Genomic DNA, 12,310 nt, shown 5'->3' on the forward strand with positions numbered 1-12,310 from the left:
TCTCCTTTCTGTTTGAGAAGGGAGTGACCCTCCTTCCTTTTTGTGGGGAGTAGCTCAGAGACCCACTCCTGTAAAGAGAGTATGACTGCGACCTACTGTAAGCTCGACCTGCATACACGAGAGTGCCAGCGTGCACCTTGTAGTACAGGCCGCGGCCGCAATGTTTCCTCACTCTAGGACTTCGCCGCGCTGCATAAAGGTTTTTTGTTTCCTAGGGTACCTGCATATCAATCGTAGGCACGCAAGACGCTGCGGCGTTATCTGGTCCTGACGTGCTATCCTTTGGGGCCTTGCGAGATCTCATCAGTCCGTGGGCCGCGTGACAGATTTCGCTAGAGGTGTCGGCTGCCAGCAAAGTGGCTCTTTATGGGTGATTTGAAAATGCGCATTATTTCGACGATGGCAGAAGAGCAGTTGGGGCTAAAAAACGCCCTTGCACTTCCGTGCTTCAAAATTGTGCTCTTTCGATCCAGACAAACATGGGAGCAATGCCGGCAATGTATCCTGCTGTAATGTGCTACTGCAACCTGCTGGTGCCACGCTACGACAGGTGTTCTCGAAAAACTGTAATCGGATATCATTAGTGGTGCGCCGTGCAGACCGTGCACTAGACAGGCAGGCTGTAAACTGTGTTTGGGTCGCAGAAAAGCCTTTTCTGAGCGCCCCCCACAGCAAAGCAAGGCACTTCATCAGCGACAGCATCTCCCGTAGGAAGCCATTCTGCGGGCAGGTCAGGATTACAGTAGGTTGTGGTATGACACTGGGAGCTGGTTTTTCCCTGGCAGGAGACGATTCTGTAGGTCAACCTTCAAAGGTGTATTGAAAGAAAATTCTAGCGCCTATTTTAGTGTCTAAATGTCTATATGTTGTGGCAACACCTCAAAGACACCAAAACTTTTGTTTAAAACGAATAAAATTATTACCAAATTGCACCTGGTGCATGTTCCCAAAGCTACTTGGATTGTCGTTACGCTCGTCCCCAAAAAGCAGCATCGCTCCGCAGAAGTAAGGTGCTGAACTCTGAGCGCGCAACGCCTTTCGAACTTGGCTCAACCGGGTTTCCCTTCTTTCTGTCGCCCATTCAACTTCTGTGGCTGGGAGAGGGAGTGAGACCGAGAGGAGGTCAGTATACACCTTTTCAAGAAACACTCGACCCCAGGGGCAACAAACTATTTTCGAGCTTAGTCACTGGGTTTGAGGCTAGACTCTCACCAGCATCCCCTCTAGCCCTATCCGAGTGGACTGTGATTTCGATAGGTGCAGTTTCAAACACTGCTGGCGGCTAAATTCTCGTGTTTTCTTGCTGTATTTTGTGTACCATGGTGTATGTATTTCCCTGAGGACATTGAGAAAGAAATCTGCCACATTTAAAAAAAACAAAAAAAACAAATAAAAAAAAGATTAAACTATTTTTGTTGGGTACACGCGCAACAGAACAAATGCAACCAAAATGTTGTCGTTTTCTTTTTTTTTTCTTTTGTGATAAGTTTTGACGGCATCGCTTGATTAGCCGCGTGTCAAACGACAAAGCAATTAGCTGTCGAAAATAATTTACAACAGAAGATAGCCGAAAGGCATGCATTTTTCACGCTCAGGAATAATGTGTTTACCGATGGATAGGGCACGGACATACAATTTAGCAAGTGTTAACATTGGAACAATATATTGTGCATACCACACAATGCAGCATTATTTAAAAATAATTTATTTGAGAAAGATCTCAAATAACACAGTCTCAAATGACGACAGTCACATCTTGACGATCGGACGGAATCCAAGATAACTTTGTTTTGGGGCACGTTTTGGGGAGAGCTTCCTTTTTTCACGCCAGCACTGAGGCAAAGGAACGGGCGCGACTGACTCCAACCAGAACTATTTTTGGCTATGACTGAAAAGAACTCTATGCAGATTACCTCTGGAAGGGTGGGAACAGTTGTCTTTGTTCGCAAAATCCCGTCGAGGGCCGTTTGTTGTCCTTCCCCTCCTTTGTTTCCCGTGAATGTCAAGCAGAAACTCTTGAATGGCAGGTACTTACCAGCCCTATTTCTCACAGTGGAAGATAACACAGAAAGGGTACACAGCAAGCATCAGAAAACTTAAGTGGACCTGCAAAAGGGGCCTGAAAACGTTGAATGCAAAACCGCAAAACATAGGTGGAGAATCGCAGTGAACGAGTTTCCACAGCCCAAAAGAGCGGCAGAAAATTTGTAGCTGATAGGAAGCGCGAGAGTTGCACCAGCCGCATCAGCTTCAGCAATATGGCGGCGGCCTAGGAGCGGTCTTTTTTTTTTTTGGAAAGGAGTATACCTAGTTTCAGGGTGCTGGTGACTCACTCCACCTCTGCTCATGTCTGCTCGTGTCACCAAACCAGTCCTTGAGCTTCTCCAACGGCTAGGTTGTAACGCGTTGACGCCACCGAGTGGCGAAACTTGTAACCACACCAGCCTCGCCGTAGCCTTGACCACGAAGGGACAAGTGACGTCACGAATGCGCCGGATCTCCCGATATACACCATGCTGTCCGACGGCTGCTGTTTAAGTGCTTGCTAGAATCGGCCGTGTGGAACGAAACATCGTGCCATCCGTTCAAAATACAAGCACATGATTGTCATTAACTGATATTGTTGATCATGTCTAACTTATCTCTGAACGTGAGAAGTATATGTATGTTTTCGTTGCAGCATCTTTTTTGCACTTGCATTTCACTGTCACCAAGTGCGTTGGGACGTCTCGTAACCGCTTCTGAGTGAACAGATTGGCCCACTGACGCCATCTGTCAAGTGGCCTTGGAACTGCCCATGACTAGACTGAAGGTGTTGTAGTATGTGCGAGATCAAATCTACGCCCTATCTATGAGAAAGGGTCGTTCGTAACGTTGTCGGAATTATTTCAACCCCATGGTGAAAGAGTGGTGCATAAAAATTTAGGAAATATATACGGATTAGAAGCATTTCAGGGCTACCCAATAGGTGGTGCCAGTGTGATCTCTCATAAGCGGTTCTTTTTTTTGGTAATCTTTTAAAGGTACTCAAATGACAGCTCGTCCTCCAAAATATTAAGATAATTTATTTGGTAGCCAAGCGTTTGTTTACCCCCCCCCCCCCCCCCGTGAATGAGTTCTAGGCCTCAGAAATCAGGGTGACGGAGTAAGTTCTGTCATCCTTATTTTCTGAAATTCTGCATAGCAGTTGATTCAGTGGGAGAGCCGTGCCAACCTAAAATGTTGTAGAATAAAAAAAATGAGCCAGTTCTTACGTTGCATAAAAAAAAAAAGTGCTAAAGAATAGGACTAGAAAGGAGAAGGAGCACTCTTGTTTTTGATGCCATTTAAAATAACGATAGTTTCCACTTGTTGCCCATGGCTATAGGAATCTATGGTTTACGGGAGGCATGCAAGCCCTGAAATGATGCTCTCTCACCAGGTTGCAGCGAAACATTGAAGGATCAACCCTCTCAAGCTTTTGAAGAGGTCTGGACTCTACCTCTGAGTAAGAGCACTTGTGTATTTTTGTCGTCTTTGCATGATAACTCAGGTTCCATGTTTTCGGTACATACCGGTAAACCCCGGAAATTAATCCCCGAGCCGGTTTCATCAAAACCGGGGAAAACCCGAAAACCCCAAATTGGAGCTCTCCGCAATTAAGAAAACCCCGGGCTTCGTGGAAAGAAATTTTTAAGTACAGCTTCATTTTGTGTTGCTCCGGAACACAGTCCACATTGAACTTGTCTGTAAGGGGGCTTCGTCCTTCCTCTTCCGGAACCACACTCATTGCCCTGTTTACTTCTTCTCTTAGCAGTACCGGCTCAATTTCCTAGTATTCTGGTCACACACGTTCCCTGGAGGTTGGGGAAACCCATGCCCATGTCCTGTTTTCTTCAACATCGGCCGCGATAAACGGCGATTTTTGGTCCGGGGGCGGAAATTGACACCAAAAGACCCCGAATCTGTGGGAAAAAATAGTCTCCCCCCCAAAAAATGCCTCCAAATTAGAAGGAAAAATGAACCCCGTGAACACGGAATAATAATAACCAGGGTCATGCAAACACTAAGCTTTGAATTTGAATAGTGTAAACTCAACACAAATTGAAACATGACATTTATTTCTGTCAGAATTGCATGTACTACATAATAAACAAACAATAGGGTATTGATTGAAGAACGGTGGCTTTGCTGGGCTTCCATAGAACTTAAGCCTTTTTCTTTCTTTACTTTTTCCTCAGGTAAGTTCGCCCTTTACAAATTTTAGAGAAAAAATGCGCCACTTGTGGGCAACGCTGCACAAAATCGTAGCGCGATAGGTTAAGAAATCAAATTTTGCGGTCGATTTAAAGAGCCTGGCCGCTATTTGAGACACCCGATATATGTGAAATTGATGTCCTCACATGCGCCCATCCCCTATCTTTCGCTGTTATCTTCAAATTTTGAGCGGACGCTTGCTCGTTATTTTACGGTGGTCTAGAGTTGGTGAGTTCAGGGCAACGTTACTAAAACACTCAGTTGGGAAACTGCCATAGAGACTGCTCTGAAAAAGTGTCCCCGATCTGTCCTCGAGCACCGAGCTAGTGGCAAACACAACGTCGCCATTTCTTCCGCAGCTGCCACTCAAGGAACTGCACGTGACGTCTATTTTGGCTTTAATCGGCCATTTTGGCGCCGAAACAGATACAGCGGAAGAGGTTACAGGGGTGCCACCCCCGTCTCCCCAGCAGACGCACCGTGTCTTGCTACCGAAGTTAAAATGCACCTAGGCCGGGACGCGCTACCTGAAAGCACCGCTGAGGCATGGTTGTATAAAAACAATATTAATTGTGCCGCAAAACCTTGCACACTAAAGATTTTAAAAACATCACGCTCCCCTCATTTTGTACTAAACTCCAATAAATTTATATAACAAGAGTCTTTTTCGTTTGTTTTTATGCAAAAACATGCTTTCTAAAAGCTCAAGGTGACCACAGTACAGACAAATGATAATGAGTGGCGCTGTTGTCGTATTTAGCTCAGTCTCGGTGGACGCGAGCGGCTCAGGTTTCGACGGCGAGTTTCCCAACTGAGTGTTTTAGTGACGTTGGTTCAGGGGAAATTCCTCCCCACTCTTTTCACTTTAGCAGAGCGGATGCTGGAGAAGAGGCGACTTCCTCTGCAGCTTTCGCTTTGCTAAAGTGGAAAGAGGTGGGAGGAGCTTACCCTGAACCCTTAACCAGCCACCGGCTATAGCAACGTGCGCACCAAGACGAACCCCTTGTCATCGTTGCGGCCACAAACGGACTGTTTCTGCGTCGGCACTTCTGCCGAACGGCTTGACGACATAACAGCTCGTCTTTCAAGCTTCACTACTCACTACTGAATGGATTGCTTCTATGGACTGTTCGAAGCGTGACAGTTGAGTTCATTTCTGCTGCCTGGGTGGAACGTCTTGTAGATCAAACTGGGAAAAACTCAGACATGTCGGGTTTCCTTAGTGGTGTCGAGGAATTTTAATAAAATATTGTGGCAAACTTGAGAGTCTGAGAACATAATATTGGTACTCGCAGTTCAAGCTGCAAAAAACTCGGACACGTCTTGTTCGCTTAGCAGTGTCGGGGAATTTCAAGAAAATAATTGTGCAAAACCTGGCAAAATCCGGGAACCTGAGGACTTTGTTTTGGTAAGACAACCTGGAAGGTAAACTGAAGTAAAAATAGAATAGACAATGGACACTTGGATGGACCTTTAGTACCTAAAGTTTCTGGACCTATTCGGAGAAATTATAAAATGCACGCGTTTATCTGTGTCTTTCGGTAAACACCTAGGACTGGATTCTGCCGAGGGCTATTGTATCCTTAGGTGGCCCCTTCCCCGTGAAAGGCAAAAAGGGTGACAAGAATGGGCAAACTCATGTTCCGATGCAGCCCAAATCGCCTGAACAAATTTTTCCATTTTGGATACTTAGCCATTTGTATTATTGTCAATGACAAGGCTGAGAACAGCCGGGAGGAGGCTCAGTTGTCCCACCTCCATCACAAGCTTCCTACCTTCGACGGACAGCCAAAGCATGGCGGAAGACATGGAGCGCTTGCTGGAGGCCAGGCATTCGAAAGACATGCCCTGCTATTCTCCGTCTGTCAGTGACCATAGAGAGGCTTTGACTCATGGATATACCGTAAAATCCCAAGAGATAGCCCTCCTAACATCAAGAGCAAATCGGCTGGAAATATGGAGTGGGCAAACTTTTGGTGTACATTCAAGAAACGTTTTAAAAAATTGCTATTTTTAGGTCGTGTTCCTTTCAGGCCTGCTATGGTGGAGAGGGGCAACGAAGCGTAGTCAGCAACGTTCGCTTATATCCCGTCATAGCAAACTAGCCGCATTTATGCCGAGGCCATTATTGATCCCAACACTACTATTACTAGAAGTGGGCTAACGTTCGGTGGTTTAAAAAAATATTCGCCTCGAGATCGAACCGCGTCGCCACCGCGCGGCCGAAATGGGAAACGCGCGAAAGCGGGGATACCGGCGTGCGTCGTCTGCTACGGGCGCACGCTCAGAAGCATGGATCTTGACGACGCAAGCCCGTTTCAGGCTGAGCTTGACATTCCTTATTAAATGTTTTATGTTTTTGTTTCCGTTTCTTCTTACTAAAGGTTGTGTTGTATCGTTCGCCATGCGTAGAAATTCAGCAAAGCGATTATTATTAAGTCGGAAGCTTCCATAATCTTAGCGTGTTGTTTTTTATACAATCGCTGGTCCCGCATATTTTGTTATCTCGCACGAACCTTGGCTTTCATGAAGCATTGAATGTTGAGTGGGCCTGTGGTTTGATTAGAAAATTAACCCGACTGATCGCTATCCCCTGTAATAGACTAATCAATCAATAAATCCATATGTTGATTTTTCGCCGGTCACATTGCGCGAAAGACGTTGAAACTAAACATTTTTCTACTGGTTTTACTATGTCATAAATGGCATATTGCATTCCCATTATAAACTTCACGTTGTGAGTCCTACATAAATATGAACACGGGAAGCCTATTAAAATGAAGTATTTTTTAAGTTATTATTTAAACAGTATAATCCCCCTCGGCGAAATGACAAGCACGCTGAAGTGGTTTACCGTGCAAGCCTGTGTCACAAAAGAAGTAAAGACGTCAAAAATATTAAAGCGGGCATATTTTACTCCTTGTTGACTTTCTCCAGCACAAGACTCCAATTAACCGGCAGAAAAAAAAATTGCAATTAAAGCATTACTTGAATAATTTGAAAGTTAATCGACGAACTGCCTAGTCCCGATATACGTTAGGTGAGGGCAGAGGGTGATCGGAAAGTCTCGTGAAGGTCGCTAGCCCTCATCAGTAAAAGAGTATCACTGCGGCCGATGTTGTCTGTGTCGTGGTGCGCGTTGTTTGTTTTGGGTTGCAACTCTACCGTGTTTGAATACAAGATTATTTAGCCAGAAATTTATAGTATTACCTCTTGACATCCTCGGCCCTCAGCAAGAAAATTGAAGCGGGTGAACCCACACTACCGAGAAAAGCATTTAATAATAGGAACATTGCTGCGTTGCTCGGTTACACTCGTTTATTACAGTCACGGCAGATATATTAGAACAGTTTGTTTCACTTGTTTCAGTTGTCCTGCCTACTGTGCAGTTTGCAGATTTTGACTAGAAGAGGCACTCTCTCCTCATCGCAACGCAGTAGATTTGTTCAGACTCAAAAAAACTTATTCACACTATGGCACAATGAAAGGGCAGAGGAACTCAATAGCATGGTAATTTCCAATACAGCGCTAACTTATTTTCATTCTAAATATTTATATTACTGCAAAAGCTAGACGTTAAAAAAAGTATAGAAGCTGCGATTTCACAACCCACAGTACCAGTATTATGTTATCTGGGTTGGAATTTATTCTTTTTTTTTTTTAATTCCCACGTTGATGAACCGATACATCCATTTTAAAAAAAACAAATATTTAACATATATATTCCAGTTCAGCCGGAGACAGGCATCAGTCGGGGTGATCCATGCTTTCCAACGTCTGCCTAGAGCAGACGACGCACCCACAGAAGTGATTATATAAATTTAGGCCGCACGCTGGCAACACGATTCGATCTTCACTAAAGCACCGAACAGTACTGGATCCTTTTCCGCTAGAATTGTTTTCCCACCGATAGTATGCGACAAAATAAACGCAAGAATCTACGCCGTCTCGCGCGCGACCGTGGAGAGCCTATGGGGCGGCCGTTCTCCTATCCCCGCTTTGATGATGATGATAGCGCGACCGTAGCGCCACCTCTAGGTCGATCTCGAGGCCAATAGCGAATCAAGCTAAAAATAGGGGTGGGCTATCCTTCGGGGGTGGGGCATCTCTCGGGATTTTACGGTACATCCAAGAATGGCTTAGATATGCTTAAGTAGTGCCTAAACCGGAAGAACACTTTTTCTTACTTAAGGCTGGTTCACACAGCACCGTTTCCTTATGCTTTCTTACGTCACGTGTTAGCCACCGCAACATTTCTGTCTCGAATGTCGAGTGCCAGGCTACTTCCTCGAACTAGTAGCCACGCTTAATGTGAAGCGCAGATGTCCCGGTGACTTGAGCGTAAGCTTTCGTAGCGTAACGTAAGAAAATGGGGTTGTGTGAACCACCCGTTAGGGGCAAGGACAGTCGAGGAAATTCGGGAGCTCGGACAACCGACGATGGGGAACTTCTGGGTTTGTGCGAACCCAGTTTGAGAATCCACGTTCATTTTAGCCTCGGCCAGCGACAACACGAAACACAGACACACTTTGGACTTTCTTCCCCGTGAGCATCCACGCTCTTCATTTGTGAGCGCTTGTGTCGAGCGCGACTGCATCAAGCTTTCCCGCCAGGAAACATGCCTTGGGAGAGCACACCCATCGGAGCGCTGCCCCACGGCTCCAGCCCGAGCTTGGACCTTGACTTCACGGAGCTCAGACCACTGGGAGGATCATTTCCGGCAGAAGAGACCCAAAGGTGGGGGCTGAATCTTCTCTTCAGTTTGACGCGAGGTTGAACTTCGAGGGGTAATTGTCCTAGTCAACAATTTCTTGAGCGCTGGAAAAAAATAACCTTGAAGGGACACAGAGTGGATTTTGAGATCGCCTTTGTATGGTGCAAACTGAACCTACGGGCCCAAGCATTCCTTAAGACCAAGGGTAACAATCATTTGTGGCCTTAGATCTCGGAAAAAGGTGGCACGTCCCAATGTTTGGTGTTGTTCAAATGGAAATAGGCCTCACATAATTGTTATTTTGGGTTTCCTAGGATGCTTAAGACGAAGGGGTGTGTTGTAATGTTCGTTTGCCTTTTTAAAAGAGAAAAGGGCCACTCATTATTGTTATTTTTGGTTTTCTAGGATGCTTAGGGCACATAGTCTGTGCCATAAAAAGATAATCTCAAAATCCACTTTAGTGCAAGACTGCAGCACTACACTGTATATATGTAAATAACTTGGCAAAGGATGAAAGCTACAGCCAACCTTGAGCCAGTTGCAGCGACTAGGAAATGCACATGACAGCTCTCCGCAAAAGAAGGGAACTCCTACGGTATGTTGTCACGTGCCTCGCTCCAATTCTCCACCGTTTGCAAAGTTATGCTGAAACTAAGTATAGAAGTTGTTCATTGCCAGCATTGTGCATAACATTATCCTTCATCTCACCCTATGATGACCTACAACCGAAGCTAAAGGCTGCCAGATCCAATCACGAGCTAGTTGCCAATCACATTGTGTATTGCTCCGACATGTGTATTAGTCCAGATGTCTCGAGGTGCTAAAGGCCTGTTAACATACTTGCATTTGACTCCCACGGGCTGAGACAAGACCAGTTTTTAAGCCTCTTGGGACAGCTAACGACCGGATGTGCAGCAATGCATCAGTGCATTGCATCACATCAGTGCAATACAAGGTCTTAAAGTGATTTAGGACACAGCTTAGCTGCCTGTAGCTTTGGCCGTCATCCATCGTTGGGTAAAACAAAGCATCAGTGATCTGTAAAAAAAACTTTTTTTTTAATCACTTTGTTTAAATTTTATTTCCACATTCTTTATTATTTGCAAGGACTCTAAGCTTTTTTTCTTTCTTGTAGCTACTTTATATAAGTCAGGATAGTGAATCAATGAAAATCCCGAGATCTGCATTTTTACGTACTCAAGAGATAGCCCACCCAGGCTTTGGCTTCCTATAAGGACAAGAATGTACTTGAATTGGTAGCAACCAAACATGTTGAAACCGAAAACTTCAGGAAAAAAGGGCAGGTGACAGGAGTGCAGACAACATGAAAACAATCCCCAACATAGTCGAAATATGTTATGCATAGAGGTCGCGTGGCATCAAAGGCAGAGTTGTGTGTTGCACTGCTGTCCTTTAAATCAAAATGTTTCTGCTGCATCAGAAACTGTCATCCACATTCCTGTCACATTTCACCCAAGTTCATGATTTCAAGATGTTTGGTTACCACCAGCTTTTCTGGCACGGTAAGAGTTAAGCCATAGACCTCCTCAAGGTGATTCAAGTTCCATTTAGGAAAGGTTATTCCCAGAGATATTAGGGCTTTTGTGAGGTCTCATAAGGCAAGCGGCAAAAATTATCACCTCACCAGATCAAACGGCGACAACATGGAGGCCTTCGACGAGGATGGAGAGAATTCGGAGGCCCAGGTGCAACAGAAGCTGCTGGATTTCACCAGCCACAATGTGCAGCTCTTTGGGGTGTGACTCCACCGATACTGCACGCTGGATATATATGTAGGTAGCACAGAGGAAAGACACCAAAGGAATGAGAACAGGTTGTCTCGCTCTCTCCTCGTCCTTTTCATGTCCTTCCCATGTTGTTACAAACATAATCTCGCAGAATAGAAGGGGTAACGGTCAACCTTTTTGTTCAAGGAAAAATTGGGGAACAGTAAGGCCCTTGGCCCTCAGTTTCCAAATTCAGGAGTTTTGTTCGAAATAAAGCATGTGTACTTGACCCCCCTTTATCAAATTGTCTCCCCTTTTCCTTTGTGTTGTTTAAAAAGAGGGGGAAGGAACTTTGATGCAAAGTAGAGGAGGATGTAATCCACATTGGGGGCAAAAGGGACATTTAAAGGGAAACTGAATTGGTTTTCTACTTGGTTTTTTTGTGGCGATATATCCATCTACACCCTTTAAGGTCCTGTAGTGTCTGGGGGTTGCTTCAGACTCGAAGTTAAACTGCTTTGGAATGGCTGGTTAGAACTTTTTATTTTGTTAAGATAGGGCCTAAGACGAGGACCAGTCTTTGTAGTCTGGTGCTGTTCTGTTGTGAAGTCACCTCGCGGTGACGTGAACTGGTGAAATCGCAAGTCAATACAGCAACCAAACGAGAGAGCAGTATCTGCGGTGCGATGGCGAGCCATGAGGTTATTGTTCAATGTTACGCAACCTGGATATTGCGCGGAACTGATGCGATCGAGTCCAGCGCAGAAATGTTTAAATGTTCTGTCAAGAGCCACTATGTTGGTGTGTGCGTGACTAGTCCTAAAAAAAGTTAAATTAACATCATGCATGGCCTTCATCTCAATTAAAAATGTGACCAAACATTGCAACATCCCCTCTTTTCTTAGAACGAGGGGCATGTCTCACCCTTGTTCAGAAAAGGGGGGCATATGGGAAAAAAATATCTAGAAAGAAAACTATGTAGGGCCCATGCACCAGATGACAGTGCTGGCTGCATCCTTGTCCACTCCTTTACCTCATGTTTTATAAAAAAAAAAAAATGTGGCTCTCCGCATTAACAAGTGCGAACCAACTGGCTCAACAAATGCGCGCAATGAAACCACGCCAGTTCAGAGAGACTGATGGCACTGCATGAAGGTGATAACCTTAACTTAGTCATGAAAGAATACAAACACTGCTATCTACAATCATGGAAAGCAGAGACAGAAGCTTTTCAGTTGGAATTACATGTCTATTCAGTTGCAGATTTTTTTCTGTTGGATGCATTTCGCTATTTGAAATGTCAATCCCTGTTTGTCGAAGTCCCGCCGCAAAGTTTGGTTCAACCCAATTTCAGATGAGCTTTTTTTCTAGGGCTTTCCATTCTACACCTGCTGTTCCCCGCATCTCGTTTTCGACCAATAGGAGAAAAAAAAAAGTGAGGCTCTTCATACACGCAAATAGACAGTTGGCTTCCAAACTCTGATAAACACCAAGAGTTGCGGCTCTTGATTCCCGGTTCTAAATGAATCCCGGTTCTAAATGAATCTCTTCATGGATTGACTGGGAGCGAAGAACAGTCATGGCAAGGAGCATTTTCTGTACCGCTTCATGTGCACACAGCAATGGTTAAATT

At 45.0% G+C, this 12,310-nt stretch overlaps 1 protein-coding gene across 2 annotated transcripts in view; it reads left to right on the forward strand.

The window, feature by feature from the left end:
- Positions 1-10,976, forward strand: part of LOC8039750 — a 54,686-nt gene extending 43,710 nt beyond the window's left edge. For both annotated transcript variants that reach the window (XM_040222163.3, XM_040222164.2), the window contains 3 exons: positions 3,422-3,487; positions 8,850-8,973; positions 10,599-10,976. In XM_040222163.3, the coding sequence (XP_040078097.1) occupies positions 3,422-3,487; positions 8,850-8,973; positions 10,599-10,713 (305 nt within the window). In that variant the 3' untranslated portion in view covers positions 10,714-10,976. The remainder of the gene's footprint in view (positions 1-3,421; positions 3,488-8,849; positions 8,974-10,598) is intronic.
- Positions 10,977-12,310: the final 1,334 nt, after the last annotated feature.

The sequence above is a fragment of the Ixodes scapularis genome, unplaced genomic scaffold (assembly GCF_016920785.2).
Source record: "Ixodes scapularis isolate PalLabHiFi unplaced genomic scaffold, ASM1692078v2 PGA_scaffold2__306_contigs__length_199485367, whole genome shotgun sequence".
NCBI lineage: Eukaryota > Metazoa > Arthropoda > Arachnida > Ixodida > Ixodidae > Ixodes > Ixodes scapularis.